The 15666-nt window shown below is 37.4% G+C and overlaps 4 protein-coding genes across 8 annotated transcripts in view; all 4 read left to right on the top strand.

Annotated features, from left to right (window-relative positions):
• The first annotated feature begins 387 nt into the window (after positions 1–387).
• selenot1b (selenoprotein T, 1b) lies at positions 388–3741 on the top strand. Of its 4 annotated transcripts, none has more exons than XR_013781780.1 (7): positions 388–582; positions 998–1108; positions 1253–1379; positions 2209–2296; positions 2428–2588; positions 2917–3174; positions 3303–3609. XR_013781780.1 is itself a non-coding variant. In XM_079373791.1 (6 exons), the coding sequence occupies exons 1-5, from the start codon at positions 452–454 to the stop codon at positions 2550–2552; spliced, it is 582 nt and encodes a 193-aa protein (XP_079229917.1). In that variant the 5' UTR covers positions 388–451; the 3' UTR covers positions 2553–2588; positions 2917–3741. The 4 variants fall into 4 exon arrangements, 2 of the variants coding, with proteins under 2 accessions (XP_079229917.1, XP_079229918.1); XR_013781781.1 differs by having other exon boundaries at positions 397–582; positions 2428–2559; XM_079373791.1 differs by having other exon boundaries at positions 2917–3741.
• Positions 3110–7592, top strand: tsen34 (TSEN34 tRNA splicing endonuclease subunit). Its single transcript, XM_079373790.1, has 5 exons — positions 3110–3174; positions 3303–4517; positions 5758–5899; positions 6865–7137; positions 7255–7592. Exons 2-5 carry the CDS (start codon positions 4155–4157, stop codon positions 7455–7457), a joined length of 981 nt encoding a protein of 326 aa, XP_079229916.1. The 5' UTR covers positions 3110–3174; positions 3303–4154; the 3' UTR covers positions 7458–7592.
• Positions 7593–8281: 689 nt separating this feature from the next.
• bcl7bb (BAF chromatin remodeling complex subunit BCL7B b) lies at positions 8282–11916 on the top strand. Its single transcript, XM_079374647.1, has 6 exons — positions 8282–8462; positions 8988–9063; positions 9155–9257; positions 9606–9788; positions 10862–10941; positions 11062–11916. Exons 1-6 carry the CDS (start codon positions 8371–8373, stop codon positions 11131–11133), a joined length of 606 nt encoding a protein of 201 aa, XP_079230773.1. The 5' UTR covers positions 8282–8370; the 3' UTR covers positions 11134–11916.
• Positions 11802–15666, top strand: part of baz1b (bromodomain adjacent to zinc finger domain, 1B) — a 25723-nt gene continuing 21858 nt past the window's right edge. Inside the window, exons 1-3 of one of the 2 annotated variants that reach the window (XM_079374646.1) lie at positions 11802–11916; positions 12624–13181; positions 14817–14933. In XM_079374646.1, the coding sequence (XP_079230772.1) occupies positions 13063–13181; positions 14817–14933 (236 nt within the window). In that variant the 5' untranslated portion in view covers positions 11802–11916; positions 12624–13062. Of the gene's footprint in view, positions 11917–12476; positions 13182–14816; positions 14934–15666 lie in introns of those variants that run through there. The other variant, XM_079374645.1, reaches the window with a different exon arrangement.

Raw genomic sequence — 15666 nt, 5'->3', positions numbered from 1 at the left:
CGCCATCTTTCCAGCTTTAAACTACAATAAACCTCCACCGTTAATAGCTCTTCTACATCAGCCTCGATCATAATGCACTCAGTGTATTTACTTTGGGCAGGATCCTGAAGACAGTGTGGTGGTGTTATTTGCTTCACGAATGAATCTGGGTTAAATGTTTCACTCAGTGTCGCTGTCTAGTGGGGTCCCTGAAAAAATATCCAGACCTGTTCAAACCAAAACTAATGCACGGTACGATAAATGAATATAATTTAGTTGAATTGCTGTTAACACGAACATGTGCATGTAGTCAATATGACGGTTTTATTTTACAGAGAGGTACGCACATTATAACATCCCGTCATCACTCAGACTCGGGGGGCTTTTATTTTGACAGGCTGTATATACTCCGCGTGTATTTCCGGGTGGAGTCAGAGCACTGAGCAGGGCTTCCGCGAGCGGACTGTGCGGGATGGAAACGCGGTGTTTATGTCTTTTGCTGGTCTGTGTGCTGTCACTGAGTCATGCCACAGCCGACAATGGCAGCGTTAAAAAGATGAAAATGCAATATACAGGAATGCCACTGCTGAAGTTTCAGATGTGGTGAGTAATCGTTATGTCTTTCCGTTTCCTGTCAGTGCGCGAGCTGGTCGGTGTCGATAAAGCAGCTGATTTAATCTTAACTATCCACATTCAGTAAATTCATTAAAAGGGAGTTATGTACAATTCCTATTCGTTTTCTTCATCTAAGTTAGGCGAGTACACTGGCCTAAGCATCAGTGCGCAAGAATCATATATAAACAATGCGATATACCATAGTGTTTCATGACGTTTACTGAATTAATATTATTTAGTATTATTAAAGAGATACTAGTATAGTATAGTGCCCAAGTGCACTTTTGTTTTGCATATGCAAACAGTCTTCGTGTACAATATTGCTATTATGAATGCAGTTTTTCTTGCTAGCAGCTAGCACTCTGTGGGTCTCCTGCTAAACACAACACCTCTCTGTTTGCAGTGTATCCTGAGGCTACAGGCGGGTGTTTGAAGAGTACACCCGGGTTCTCAGCCAGAGGTACCCAGACATCCGCATTGAGGGAGAAAACTTCCTGCCACAGCCTTTATACAGGTGCCTTTCTCGTGCATTTCTCATTTCATCAAGAACTTTTGTATTGTAGACCATATTGATTTATGGACAGTTCTTATTAAAATAGTAGTGATTTTAATTCATGAACTGAAACTGAAATTAAGATCTTTATTCATTTATTTTTAGACACGTAGCTTCCTTCCTCTCTGTCTTCAAGCTTGCAGCGATTGCTTTAATTATCCTGGGCAAGCACCCTTTCACATATTTCAACATGGAGACTCCAGGAATCTGGCTTTGGGCACAAGAGAATAAGGTCAGCGAGGGCCAATTAAGTAAAAAAATCTACTGAGAGGTCTGGAAAAGTAGTGCATATCTACTTCTGTTCAAAAATGTCATGTTATATTTTGGGTTATGTAATTCATAGTGGGTCTCATCCATTCATAATTGTGTAGCTGTGTAATTTCTCTGCGTCTGCTTTTGATATCCCTCCTTTTAATCATTAATTTTTAATTCCTTGAGGGGTACATAAATTACATAAATACATTTATTATCAATTGTTACTTTTTTGTTAACTTATTCAGTTTTAAAACTATTTTATGCATTTTTGCTTTTAAATTTATGTGAATTACCCTGTATTTTCTCAATATTTAGATTTTGTTTGCACCCTCAGAATCCAGATTTTCAAATAGTTGTATCCCGGCCAAATATTGTCATATCCTAACAAACCTATAAGTCTATCTATAAGTCTCAGTTTTGAAAAATTGACCCTTATGACTGGTTTTGTGGTCCAGGGTCACAAATTAATGACTGCATGAATTTCTATTATTCTTAAAGTCATTCTAATGTTAATGAATTTGGAGAATATATCTGTGCTTTCAGTTGTTCCTTCATTTTTTTCTTTAGTAAACGTAGAATACATTTTAGTACTAAAGTACAGTTTGTTTGTTGAAAATGTTTGTACACAGTTTAGTGAATGAGACTCAGTCTTTTCCTGTAAGAACCTTTGAGCTTTTAAGTCGCTGATTGATTTGACCGTGCTTGCTCAACCGATAGCTATCTTCAGAAATTACAGTGCACATTTCAAATGTTTGAGTTGCGTACTAGATGTGTTTGTGACCTCAGTTTGTTGTGTTTTTGTTAAGATATATGCCTGCATGATGGTGTTCTTCCTCAGCAACATGATAGAAAACCAGTGTATGTCCACTGGTGCCTTTGAAATCACACTTAATGGTAAGACTGATGATTAATTACAGATCAAAATATTGCAGCGCAGTGATTTCATGCTGTTAAAACTACATGATGTTTAAGCTCCTTAATATTAGTGATTTTTCCTCTGCGTGTGTATGTTTATGTGTTCACAGATATGCCTGTATGGTCAAAGCTGCAGTCGGGACACCTGCCCTCCATGCAGCAGCTGGTGCAGATTCTAGAGAATGAGATGAAGCTGAGTGCACACATGGACTCTCTCCCACACCGACGGGCTTAGTAGAGATGTAGGAACTAAACCGACTGGCTGTGGCTTGTGGGTAGTCTAGTAGTTTTTATGCAACCATGTAAAGATATTGTATGTGTCCACAGGGGTTCTGCGAGTGTTAAAAGGTCTTAAAGGGATAGTTCACCCAAAAATGCAAATTCTGTCATAATTTTCTCACCCTCATGTTGTTCCAAACATGTATGAGTTTCTTTTTCCTTAAATCTTCTTTACTTGGTCTTAAATGTACCTTCCTAAAACCTGCAGAAACCCTGGTCCAGATGCATTGGGATTTGAAGAATATTCTGAAAACTGTACATTCAGAGCTTTACAGTTGGGTTTGAACCACATGCATCACACTTCTATCTTTTCCCTCTAGGTGTGTGATGCGAGGCCTTGGTGTGTGTGAGATGGCATTAATGAAGGTTTGCACTGAAGGCAGTGTGTCTGCTGGTGCAGACTGGATGTCCAGCCCTCTCTCACTGCCCCATGGGTCTCTCTATTCCCACAGCCCTCGGCTAAGAGTTATGGAGGAAATGGAAAATTTCACTTGCAGATATTCGCCAGTCATCGACCAATAAAAACACACGCTGTCAAGAGGGCCTGTTGGTGTTAAACAGTGTTTGCCTGTTTTGGGGTGTGTGTAGTAGACTGCTGTATTAATGAATGAAATCACTTTTTAAATGTAGATGTTAAAACTCTTGTAATATGGGCGGAACTAGAGTTCTGTATTTGATTTCTCTCTCTCTCTCATTTTTTCTTTAGGCTTTCATCTTTCTTCATATGATTTTGTGCCAATTTATTAATTCCACTGATGTTTACGCTAATTTTCAGTGTATGTTTTATACTGAAACTATCCAATAACTAAATATGTACATATCATCAAGGATGTACTTTGATACATTTTGATTTTTGATCATTTTTAATATTTGTTTATACTCCGTTTTGACTAAATTCGGTTAATGGATGTCTCAGAAGACTGAACCCGGCATCTCTCTTCAGTTTGGAGGAGACGTTTGTTCATTATGCAGTAGGGTTTTAAACACATTAAAAGCATTCAAATTGAAATACTATCCAGTTATGTGATTGGTTCATCCCAAACAGCGATGACAAAAGTAACAGCTATCACATGATAATAACGTGTTCTGGATCTTTCGAGGGAGATAACGAGACTTTTTGAATTATTAAAATATATTAGTTATACAACATTCCCAATGTTTTGCCATGTGAGGCCTTTAAAAAAAACGTGCATGTAAAGCTAACCGAAGGTGTAACATTTATGGGATCAGTAGAGTTATTCAGAGATCATGGTCACGTGGTGTGCTTTTCAAGGGAAGTAACTTGTGTAGAACACACGTGTTTAAATCGAAATGTGATTTGTGTTCTATTTCTTTGTAATTAGGCAGCGCGAGGTGAACGTAACCATGAGTTGTTTTTCAAACAGGCTATCTGTGCCATCAGCGCAATCATCTTACTTAAATTTGCTTCTTGTAACTGTTATAATTATACATTTCGTATGATCGCCACGTATTTACTATTATCCTATTTAGTACCGATACATAAAGTCTCGGCAAATGCATTATAGAGCGGAAGCACAGCTTAAAAGTCGATAGTCACATGTTGAGACACCCAGGTGTGTGTTTTGGAGACGTGATGGATGGGGATCAAGCAGGAATGAATATATCACAACAGTCATCAAGCGTGGAAGTGAATGAGGATATGGATACAAAAAGTGAAAGTGAGCATCAGCCATCAAAAGATGCTTTGATTGACATCCGCTTTTGCGGATCCACTCCTCTGTTGTGGAAGGTGTCGGACATGAAAAGGTGCAGATCTGCGGGTGTGATCGGTGCTCTGGTGGGCTCTCTGGCCCGTCAGCCTCGGCAGAACGTGCGGCTGGGCAGACCGCTGGAGCTCCTGCAGGAGGAGGCGCTGCTGCTGGAGGAGACGAGCTCTGCTGCTGCATCACTGCAACCTCAGGTGCACTCCTATCTATCTATCCATCTATCTATCACTTTGTGAGACATGGAACAAAACATGTCCAGCATTTGTAACTGCTATTAGTTTTAAAAAATATATTTTCAATTGTAAATGTTATGGGGATTATTAATATAATTTAACACAATTATCCCCTTCAATTTAAATGTATCATTATTATGTGAAATCTGACACTTGTCTTCTCACTACATCTAAAACAGTGTGCACAGAGAAGGGTTCAATCATTCATATGCTATAAAATGGATTTTTTTTTTATTTATTTTTTTAATGATGGAAAAATACCTTGTTTTATGAAAAGCAACACTTAATAATGTCTCGTATAAAAAGCAAGGTTGTTTTTCAGTGACACATGCATGTTTCATAAGGTTTCAAAGTTGCGTCCCCACGTTTTGTCAACACCGTCAGACATTTATAAAAATGTAATAAAATCAGGGAATATCAGGGGCAGCTGTCACTCTAAACGAACCCCTTGCCACAGTGTCAGACAGGCTCTGGTAAATTTTATAATATTTTAAATCCTAATGTTAATATTTCCTGGTCACAACCATGATATGTCAACACCATCTTCCTATTTCTGAAGAAATTATTTGAAATATTTAGATAATTTTATTCTCCTTAAGCAGGTTCCATTAGCATCTAGCATCAACAGAAAAAACTAAATGGCTACTACATGAACTTTATTTTAACACCGTCAGATGTGACCACCGTTCCAATAATATATCAAAATACTTAAAAGTGACTCTTGAATAAAAGCTTTATGAACAATAACATACTCGCTGTTTGTTGTGTTTGTTTTAATACGGTAATTGATTTATTCATTGTATTTGATAGTAAAAAAGAATCCAAATTCAGGTTTTCGCCACCACCGTCAGATGAATATTTTGATACTTCATTAAGATATTTTATATTTGTTGAGGAATTGTTGGTCACATGTGAAAGTGTAATCTGTTGCTAACATGAGAATGTGTTTTGAAATGTTAAAAACATCTTGAATGCTGTTAAAGTTGAAATTCTATTACACAGTCCAAGGTAAAAAGCACATTTTGTTAAAAAAAGAGAAAAGTTGGGAGGTTGCATCAAAGCATAGCTCAGTAGCTTAGTACATATAAGATACATAAATGTAGTTTCATTTGACTGAGTACAAGGTTTTATTTTTTAAATTTTGCACCCTGTTTTATCCCACTTCTCAAGAATGACTGTATATTATTATTATTTTGGTCAGGATTGTGGAGATGAGGAGAGGCATTCGGAGGCGGTGAGACAGTATGAGGCCGGTCTGGAGAGCAGTTATAAGGAGCAGCGTGCTCTGGCCCTTGAGGACAAGAAGACAGTGCTGACGAGAATCATGAATGAGAAGGAGAACGGTGAGAGAGGGTCTGGTCCAATCATAAATAGAAGACATTAAGCCAAATTATTTTTCATTTCTCCTATTTACGTATTCAGATGCTTATTTTCTTTTGGCATTAGTGACTTTTGTGCCAATAGTATATGAACATTTACACTAAAAAAAGACTTGAATTCCAGAAAAGATTTTTGGAATTTCTTGAATTTCATACAAAAATGTATTAACCATATTTGTATCACAATACATCATATTGTTCCAGGTTTAATTGTCAGATTTGCTGAAAAAATGTGGCATTCTGCTGATTTTACAGTTGATTGAGAGGTTAGAATAAATATTATTATACCTGTTTTTTCACATATATTACAAGTCTACAATTCACGTATAATAATTTGAAATTTGTTCAATCCTTTTACTGAAAACAGGTCAGTGGCAATATCCACCTCCCAAATAATGCTCTTGGCCTATTTATGAAAAAAAAAAAAAAATGTAACTGCCCAATTTCTTTATTTCTTAGCTGCCCAAACCTCACATCCAAAGTGAAATCTTAAAGGGATAGTTCACCTAAAAATGAAAATTCTGTCATTAATTACACACCCTCATGTTGTTCCAAACCCATAAGACTTGGGTTTGGAAGTCTTCATCTTCTTCAGAAGATGAAGAGTTCATCTTCAGAACACAAATTAAGATGTTTTTGATGGAATCTGAGAGCTAAGACTCTCCATGGACAGCAAGGATCAAGGAGTGACTTTTGTTGTTTGATAACGTTAATGGCACAGACAGCAGCAGGTTTATTAGGCTGTTGCCACGTATACCTTATGCTCAGATATATCCTCGTATCCGATTTTCTCTCAACTGTTTAGGTTCACTTTAGTCGGTACTGACTGTGTTTATGAGGCTAATTGGCAAGATGGGTGCTTTGAAATAATTTTGCATGTTTTTGTCTGTTGCAATTAGAGCAGTAATATACTGTATTTGATCCCACAGGCACTGATGACTCTGGAAATGCAATTAGAGACCGTCTTAACGCACTGGACCAGGCTTTCCGCTTCCCGTGGTCGGCCATGGCGGTCCAGCTCTGCACTGCCCGCGCCGGCTTCAGCCACTGTCCGGAGGAACGCAGTTTCCATTCCACTGATTGGCCAATGCCTAGAGATGAACGCCTGAACACTAGATTGTGTGTATACAGAGATCTGAGAAACAAAGGCTTCTACCTGACCTCTGCAGGGAAGTTTGGAGGAGATTTCCTGGTTTATCCAGGTATGTTTGTGTCGACCAGAAATATCAAAAGGCCTATTGTTTTCATTGATTACAGATATATAAAATGTCTTTTCGGTGCAGCTTAACATTTGAGATCTTTATTTTGACATTTTGCAGGTGATCCTCTGCGTTTTCATGCTCATTTCATTGCATTATGCATCTCCATGGATGGAGAGCTACGTCTCTGTGATATTCTAGCTACAGCTCGTCTGGGCTCTAATGTGAAGAAAACAGTATTGCTTTGCTCTCCACGGAGCCTCAGTGAGAGTGTGGAGGGTGATGTGGTTTATTCATCGCTGCAGTGGAGTTCTATGGTGTAACAACACAACTAGAGTTTGTTTGATAATCAAAAGATTCAGTGTAAAGTGTGTGTGAAGGTTGTTTGATAATTTCTGAACGACTGAATTTAGTTTGACTGTCAACATGCAGAGGGAGAGTATCAATAAAATCTATTTAAAAAAAAATTATGAATTGTGTTTGGTCTTTAGTTTATTTTTTAATATTAGTTGCCAGTGGCACTCAGTTTGAACATCACAGCCATTTCAAATAACTGATAAAGTGAGATGGCAAATATATTTTATGAGATTTTTACAACATTTCTGTTATGTAGTACTTAAACTTAAAAAATGAAGTAAATATTAAAACATTTTGATATAATGAACAAATAACAATTTAGACTTTTGCATAGTGTTAGAAGTGAGTTTAAACTGGGGACAAAATAGTTTAAAGTTAAATCCTATGTTCAGTTTTTATTTATATAGAACATAATTTAAAAATATTTACATATTTAAAATGCTCTTTTGTTGTCCTCATTTGGATAAAAGCGTCTGCTAAATAACAATGTAATATTTCGTCCAACACGTTTGTCACATAATTATCAAATATTAACATGATAAACATGAAGTACAGAAAGTATTTTTAAGTGAAAACCGCTGCCATCTGGTGGTGTGATGAGGGCATTATAGGCACGTGACAGCTTCTTATAATGTGATACACACTCATATTGTGGTTATTAGATAACAGAATCTAAAGAATGTTTAATAATGAAAATAAATGTACAAATAAATTAAATGGGGCTAATGTAAAAAAATTTAAAAAAATGCAAAGAGGCAGTGCCAGTGGCGCGTTATGAAGTCTCGCGAGACCGAGACGAAGACAAGGCGAGATCAAGTCGCAGACGGAGGAAGGCAAGAAAAAGAGGGAGATCTTGATAAACTAATAAAAGCCATTAAAATGTCGGGAAGGTCCGTGCGAGCGGAGACGCGCAGCCGTGCAAAAGATGATATCAAAAAAGTGATGGCGGCAATTGATAGGGTCCGTCGGTGGTAAGTTGCTTGTTTGAAGAGGGAGACAAGTTTCTTTTCTTCTGCGTTACAAAAATAAACTTCAGAGTGGCGGGGAGGGTGACGTCATTCAGTCACATGACAGACAAGCAGGGCAACCAATGGGCCTCACTGTATACAGTATGTGGGCGTGTCTTGGGATTGAACAATCTGTTGGTGGTCTGTAATGGGGTGAAGTGATTTTGTCATATATATTTCTGCTTGGAATGTCTGAAATGTAAAAATTAGCAGTTTTATATATTCATTTTAGTTAGTCTCTGTTGAACATCCTTGTAACGTATATAAGTGAATCTCACAAATTCTGTGGTAGGTTTTCAATATAAATGAAGTCTTATACCGCAATACAATACTAAATTATATAAGTACCACTGAACTGAAAATAACACAAATGGCAAAAAGCCTCAAAAGAAAAAAAAACATACAGCTGCATAACAGTACTCAAAATGTAAAAAGAAATAATTTTTTTTTAATAAAGCCATTTGTAGTGAAACATGTTTGTCCTCTTAGGGAAAAAAAGTGGGTTACGGTGGGAGACACGTCATTACGGATATTCAAATGGGTCCCGGTTACAGAGACTAAACAGGTGTGTACAGTATATTATGTCATCTCAAGCACTTCTCAGATATATACATACAGTGTTCATTTTCAAAATGTCATTTTTTTCTTTCTTGTAGATATACAAGCCTAAAGTGTCAGGGACTGCAATGAGGGAACTGAAGGGCTTTCCTACAGATGTAGTGTTGGAAAACGCCCGCTCCGTGCTACTGGATTTTCAGGGTAATACAGGACTTGGAAACTTGATATTTCCTCTGTAAACAATTCAGAACATTCTCTCTCTCTCTCTCTCTCTCTAATATATATATATATATATATATATATATATATATATATATATATATATATATATATATATATATATATATATATATATATAGCAACACTGGTTTGTGTTGTTATGCTCTAGTTACATAAATTACCTTGCACCTTGACAGTGTGGTTTGCATATTTATTTTAGCATAGTATGTACTGTTACATTACAGTGTGCTAAAGTACTTAAACATCATTGACATATTTCTTCAGGAGACTTTAAACAAATATGTTTCATTAATTCACTCTCCTACACAGATGACAACAGTAACCAGAGTTTCCTATCAGATGCCTATCAGTCTAATACCAAAGTGGACAGCAGCAGCAACTCCAGTCCACAGCATGTGAGTGAAGCAGTGAGCCCTTCCCATGCACCCTACTTCCGTACAGAGGATTCCCAGCCGCCCACCCTGGGACAGGAGACCATGGATGCCGAGAGAGGTGAGACAGACCAGTGAAAACACATTCAGTAAAAAGATTATTTATCTAACTGACAAGACGGATACAAAATATTGGTCTTCAAAGCAAATGCAAATTAGTATTATAATCTAAATAACATATAGTGTATTGATGGGGTACGATATTAAGCAGTAAAAACTGTTTTCAACATTTATATTAATAATTGAGTACCAATATTAATTGACCTGCAAAATAGCATATTAGAATAATTTCTGAAGGATCATGTGAAACTGAAGACTCAAAATTCACAATTTATGATTTTACTGTATTTTTGATCAATAAATGCAATGTTGGTGACAGAAGAGACTTCTTTTAATACATTATAAACCTTATTTATTCTAAGTATACATGTACATACATATACATATATATAACCATTTGAGTTTTTTTCAATATCCTTTATCCTGGATTTAATTTTTAATATCCATTATCCTTATAGTGATTCTTATTACTGTAATTTGTATATAATGTATGTATATAAACAAAATCCCCATATTACAATAATGAAATTCTGAAATGATAATTTAGGGTATAATTGTGCTGAACTGTCATAAAGTAATGCCATAACACAACAAATCTATATAGACCATTGAATTTAATATTTAATACTTTTTAAAAATGTATTTAATACATTTCCCCCCGGTTTCACAGACAAGGCTTAAGCCTAGTCCTAGACTAAAATGTAAGTCAGAGCTGTTTCAACTGAAAGAAAAGGACTGATCTTAAAATATATCAGTGCCTTTGTTTTGTCTCAAGATGCACCCCAGTAATGTTTTTTTTAAGCACATTTATAAAAATTACTTAAATGTCCTAATTGAACTATGGCCTAATTATGGTTTAGTCTAAGCCGTGTCTATGAAACCGGGCCATTATTTAATTAATTTAATTATTTTTTTGGGGGGGGGTGAATTATGATTTATTGTATGCATGTTCTTGACATGTTTTGTTAGATACACCCAAGTATGTAAGATAACCGTAATGATGGTGCATCCTTCATTTCACATGCATACATGTATTTGCACATTTTATTTTTGATGATCAAACCCCATATTTAGAGGCATCAACAACCAGCAGTGAGGTGACGGATGAGCCCCCGACTCTAATTAAAGAAGATGTGTTGTCTCTCTCTACTCAGGTAGCGTCCAATAGTCTTCAAAGAGATGTTCACCTAATGCATTATGGGAATTAAAATATATGTTGCAAATACTAAGCAAACCTGATTTTTTTCATGTGTGACATTATTGTTTAATCACAGGAGGAAGAGGAAGTGATTGGAGCCCCACCGCTTAAAAGAGTTTGCACTGAGCAGAATTCAACTCTCAGTTAGCACCACTATTCTGAACATTGCAGGTCAAAAGTATAGAAGTATTTCTGAAAGAGACTGAACTGGACATTTAAGAGACTTTTTACAACCTGCCAAATGCCTGAAATTCACCTTTACAGTATATGATCAAGAAAAAAAAAAGCTTGAATTTTTTTTTGGACATTAAAAAGATCATCTTAGATCTTGTCAGGTATTTTCTTATGAATGTAAAGCAGTTTGTATTGCATCTTAAAAATCAACAGTTATATTGCATGTTTCTCAATTGTTAAAGGACTAGCATAATACATGTGACTGCCTAGAGTAATGATTGGCATACAGTATGCAAAACAGTTTAATTTTAAACTGTTTGCTTGTTTTGTGATTGTGGCATTTCTAAAGATTATACAAATAAGTTTTATTGGCCTGTTTTATTGTAAAAATTCTTAAATACATGCATTTAGTGCAGGTTTAAATAACATCCGTGTTATCGGTTTCTTGATTTGTTTATTATTGTTCAGTGTACTGCATCCAATTACCAAACTTTTTATTAAAAAAGAAGGAATGCCTATCTTTTATAAATGGTAAGGTCACTCACATATTTGTATTTTAAATATGAAGACTTCCACTTTCCATGGTCTTTGAAGTATTTTTCAAATAATAATAAAAAAGAAATATTTGTGTACGATCCATGTAGTGTTGCCTGGTAACAATGTAAACATTTTCACTAGACAGATGGAAATAAAACCACTTTGGATTTATGCGGCTTTCCTCTGATTGCATCATCTGTATGGTAGATATAACACTATTGTACGTATGAAATGATTTTAAGGGCGATTCATAATATTATGATTCCTATAACGTTACAATGTTTAAATTAGTTTTTATACATTTAATAATTTAGCGTTGTTTATATGCTTTAGACAGAGCTTTATTATTTAATATGTGGCTGCGAAACAGGTATTTGGTGTGGACCGTCTCCACTGCTAAGACTGGTATTAACATTAATCAAGACTGTCTCTTTAATTGGATCAAAAGTGTCGTGTGCATGCTCTATTGTCTCATTTTAAATTCTACAACCGCTGCCCCTTTCAGCTAAACTCTAAGCATTTGGCTATATCAACTATGTTATAATAAAAATAAAATGCCCGTTATTAATACTAAAGTGTATGAGTCAACCTGCATACTGTCATTTTGAAATTATCTATGAATTTACCATAAACTGACCTCTAGCCACGCTTCCAAACACCCCTTGTATTTGTGATTGGAGGGGTGTTGCTTTGACAAAAGGTGGAGTAGGTATAACTGACAGTTGAATCGGCCAATCAAATATCTCAGTCTGTGTCGTAGTTTCTTAGTAACCAATCGTTGGAGAGGATGGGTGGGACTTATTCTTGCGTCGCCGCTTGCTACCGGGGTAACGGAGTTTTGAGGTTGTACGGAATGTTGCCGGTGTAGCAGGAACTCCCGCCATTTTTCAATCAGCTATAAACCCTCTTGTTTGTTTATGTAATCAGCAAGTCCCTTAAAACAGCATCTACGCGGTCTGCAGTCGCTGCGGACGGGGGATTGGTACGTCGCTTTGGCCTGGAGAATCGACTACGTTACATCACGGACCTGAGCGGCATAAGAAAGCCCGCCATACCAGCTCTGACGGGCCGCCTTTCGCGCTTCGATCCCCGGCACCCAGGAGCTTCCGCTCACTCCTCACCATGACCCCACCGGCTCCCTCAAACCAGCGGATTTAACACGGGAGATGTAACTGATCGACAACTTAGTACTTCTATTTGGGTTTTGTTTTCCTAAAAGTAAGTAAAGCAGCGCGCGCTAGCCTAGCCCGATGCTACGCCGCTGAGACGCGCGGATTCACGGCATATTCAGTTGAAGCTGAGATTGAGCGGGGGTTAGTTCAGTATTTCACTTTGAAGACATATCCAGGACCGCAGCGAGCCCGCCATGGCACCGTTACTAGGCCGGAAGCCGTACCCTTTGGTTAAGCCGCTGTCGGAGCCGCCGGGCCCAGGAGAGGAGGTGTTCATCATCGAGCACACTAAAGAGGCCTTCAGGAACAAAGAGTATCCTTTCTCGCTGTCTCCACCATACACTTGCAAGCACTAGACATCCAAACACGTGCTCGCAAGAGTCTCGATCCGTTGTTTCCACGCGCCTCGTGGAGTCTGAGCGTGTGCGAGCGCGGGGTTTGCTTTTATGCGTTTATTATTGTTTTCATCTTGCGCGCTGCATCTCATTGTAACGCTAACCGGCTAAAGGTGACCATGACGTTTACATCAGCTGGGGCTTAACTCTTAAGATAGGGCTAAATGTGTCTGATTTTGAGTACTGAAGCATGATGGGTTACTTGGTGTTGTTGTCCTGTGTATATATATTTTAGAGCGAGCTAGTGCTAGCGAGCTAGCTTGAGGACGCACAGTGTGTGTGACGTCTGGCTGAACAGTTTCTCATCCAAGCTGCAGTGACTCGATCTTGTGTAACACACACACGAGCCCGCGCTTCTTTACAGGCAGAGACATAATATTGATGCTCCTGAACAGCCAACCATCTGTTGAGTGAGACTGTAATAGTTATGTATATGCTGGGAGAGTGTGATTATGATTGTGTACACAGGTTTATGTGCAGCTGCGCGAGGTCGAGTGAATTGACAGGATGTGTACAGATGAACTTCAGGGCGTTAGCAACCAATATATTACTTCTCTGGTGTGACATTTGTTAAACTTTTTTGTAACTAACTATATCCTTGCTCTAGACAGATTAAAATTGAATTGCTATTTAAGCGTGTTTTTATTTATCCCACACACAGTCTTTATCTGACAGATATCGCCGCACTAAGTTTCCAGAGAAAAGGAAAGTGACCCGCATGTGTTACGGAATCAAAAAACTAGCTAATCAGAAACTCTCGCTGTCTGTCAATCACTCTGCGCGTTCGGGGTTTGAGGCATCTGATTGGCTGCCGTGTTTGCGGAGGGCGGGCCTTTAGAGTGAAGGCGTGCTGCTGAAAGGATGCAGGCAAGTTTTGTTCAGATTGCAAAACGATTGAGTTTGCGGGTTATCAAAACTGTCTGACTCGTTCGTCAAGATTTAACCACGTGATTAAACTTTAGGCCTGCTTTTAGATCCATTTAAGTCAGCACCTAAAAGTAGACGATTTTCCCATAATTTAGACCTGCCAAATTTAGTGTTTGAATCAAGTTTTGAGGTGTCATATTGCTTTAAATTATACATGTAATGATTGAATAATACATCGGATAATATATTGGTTAATCAGATATTTGGCCGTTTTGAGATTCTCTATCTGCTATTAAGTTTTGCTTGTCTGATTAAAAGTGTGACACCATCTGAGAAGCATCATTTTGCTGTCAGTTGTAAAATCAGCTATTTCATAGTAAAAAATAATTGTGTAGTAATTGTGTCTAAATCTCGTTTGCTGTCATTAAACACCCAGGTTTCTAGATATACTGACATTGAGCGTTAAAGCCCATGAGGCTGTTGTATTTTTGGTAACTATTTTTTAATTGCAGTGTAATTATTAAAATGTGTTCATGCGGTATCTGCTGCTGTGCTACACTCCTGCATTAATTATGAATGAGTATCTCTCAGAGGACGGACAGTGGAGCTAACATCACTTGCTCTGCTTTGGAAGTACTGCTTGAGATTTCAGAAGAGTTGGAAGCGTCCTTAACACTGTTGTTCAGAGAGTATGAAGCTCGACTGCGCAGGTATGCAGAGCGGATATGGACGTGTAAAAGCACCGGCAGCAGCCAGCTCACACACAAGGAGGCATGGGAAGAAGAGCAGGAGGTCACAGAGCTGTAAGTAACAAAAACGAGTGAATGAATGAACAAAAGCATCAACAGCATCATTTAGTTGTCAGTTGTTTTCAAAGTGTCTCTGAGTCTGGATGCATCAATATTCAGAGATTTACTGAGCCGTTTTTTGGTTGTGTCTCAAGCCATCAGTGCCTAACCTAGCATTTTTGGGTGTCCGAACTACAGAAATACTGAGTAGGTACCCTAAAATTTGACTAATAAAATAAAACAGAAAATAGGGGGGAAAAATAGTCTTGTTCAGAATAGTAATAAAAACTTTGTGTTGCAGTGATCGTAAAATAATGCAGTTTTGAGAATACCTGGAAATAGGGTTGGGCGGTATGACAAATTCAGTTTCTCGGTATGACTTATTTTATTTCATGGTAACAGTACAGTAGTCAGCATTTGAAGTGGATCAAAAAAGTTAATCAAAGTTGTCCTAAGACAAGAGCGGGTATTGTTTTGGTTTTAGGACAACTTTGAAAGGTTTTGATCCACTTCAGATGTTGACTAGTGTATTTCATGATATAGTTATTTATATATGTAGTTATTCTGAACAGACAAAAGGATTTATATGATAAATAAACTCAAATACTTTAGAAATACTTGACCTTGTTTGAATTTTTCTTTTATTTGGTCAATTATTTTAGTAAAAGCATTCAACTTGTACATTAACTGCCCCCAGCTTATTGATATTAAATGCTACTTTTAGGTACAATTAAACCTTAAATAATTT

The sequence above is a fragment of the Barbus barbus genome (assembly GCF_936440315.1).
Source record: "Barbus barbus genome assembly, chromosome: 23".
Lineage (NCBI taxonomy): Eukaryota > Metazoa > Chordata > Actinopteri > Cypriniformes > Cyprinidae > Barbus > Barbus barbus.
The sequence above is the reverse complement of the archived record's forward strand: the minus strand, read 5'-3'. Positions and strand labels throughout refer to the sequence as shown.

Bases quoted from the DNA above. Each gene is read 5' to 3' on its own strand.
- tsen34 (XM_079373790.1), top strand. From the start codon at position 4,155: ATGTTGAGACACCCAGGTGTGTGTTTTGGAGACGTGATGGATGGGGAT. The intron at 4,518-5,757 runs GTGCACTCCTAT...TATTTTGGTCAG, and splicing joins CTGCATCACTGCAACCTCAG to GATTGTGGAGATGAGGAGAG. The intron at 7,138-7,254 runs GTATGTTTGTGT...GACATTTTGCAG, and splicing joins AGATTTCCTGGTTTATCCAG to GTGATCCTCTGCGTTTTCAT.
- bcl7bb (XM_079374647.1), top strand. From the start codon at position 8,371: ATGTCGGGAAGGTCCGTGCGAGCGGAGACGCGCAGCCGTGCAAAAGAT. The intron at 8,463-8,987 runs GTAAGTTGCTTG...TTGTCCTCTTAG, and splicing joins ATTGATAGGGTCCGTCGGTG to GGAAAAAAAGTGGGTTACGG. The intron at 9,064-9,154 runs GTGTGTACAGTA...TCTTTCTTGTAG, and splicing joins CGGTTACAGAGACTAAACAG to ATATACAAGCCTAAAGTGTC.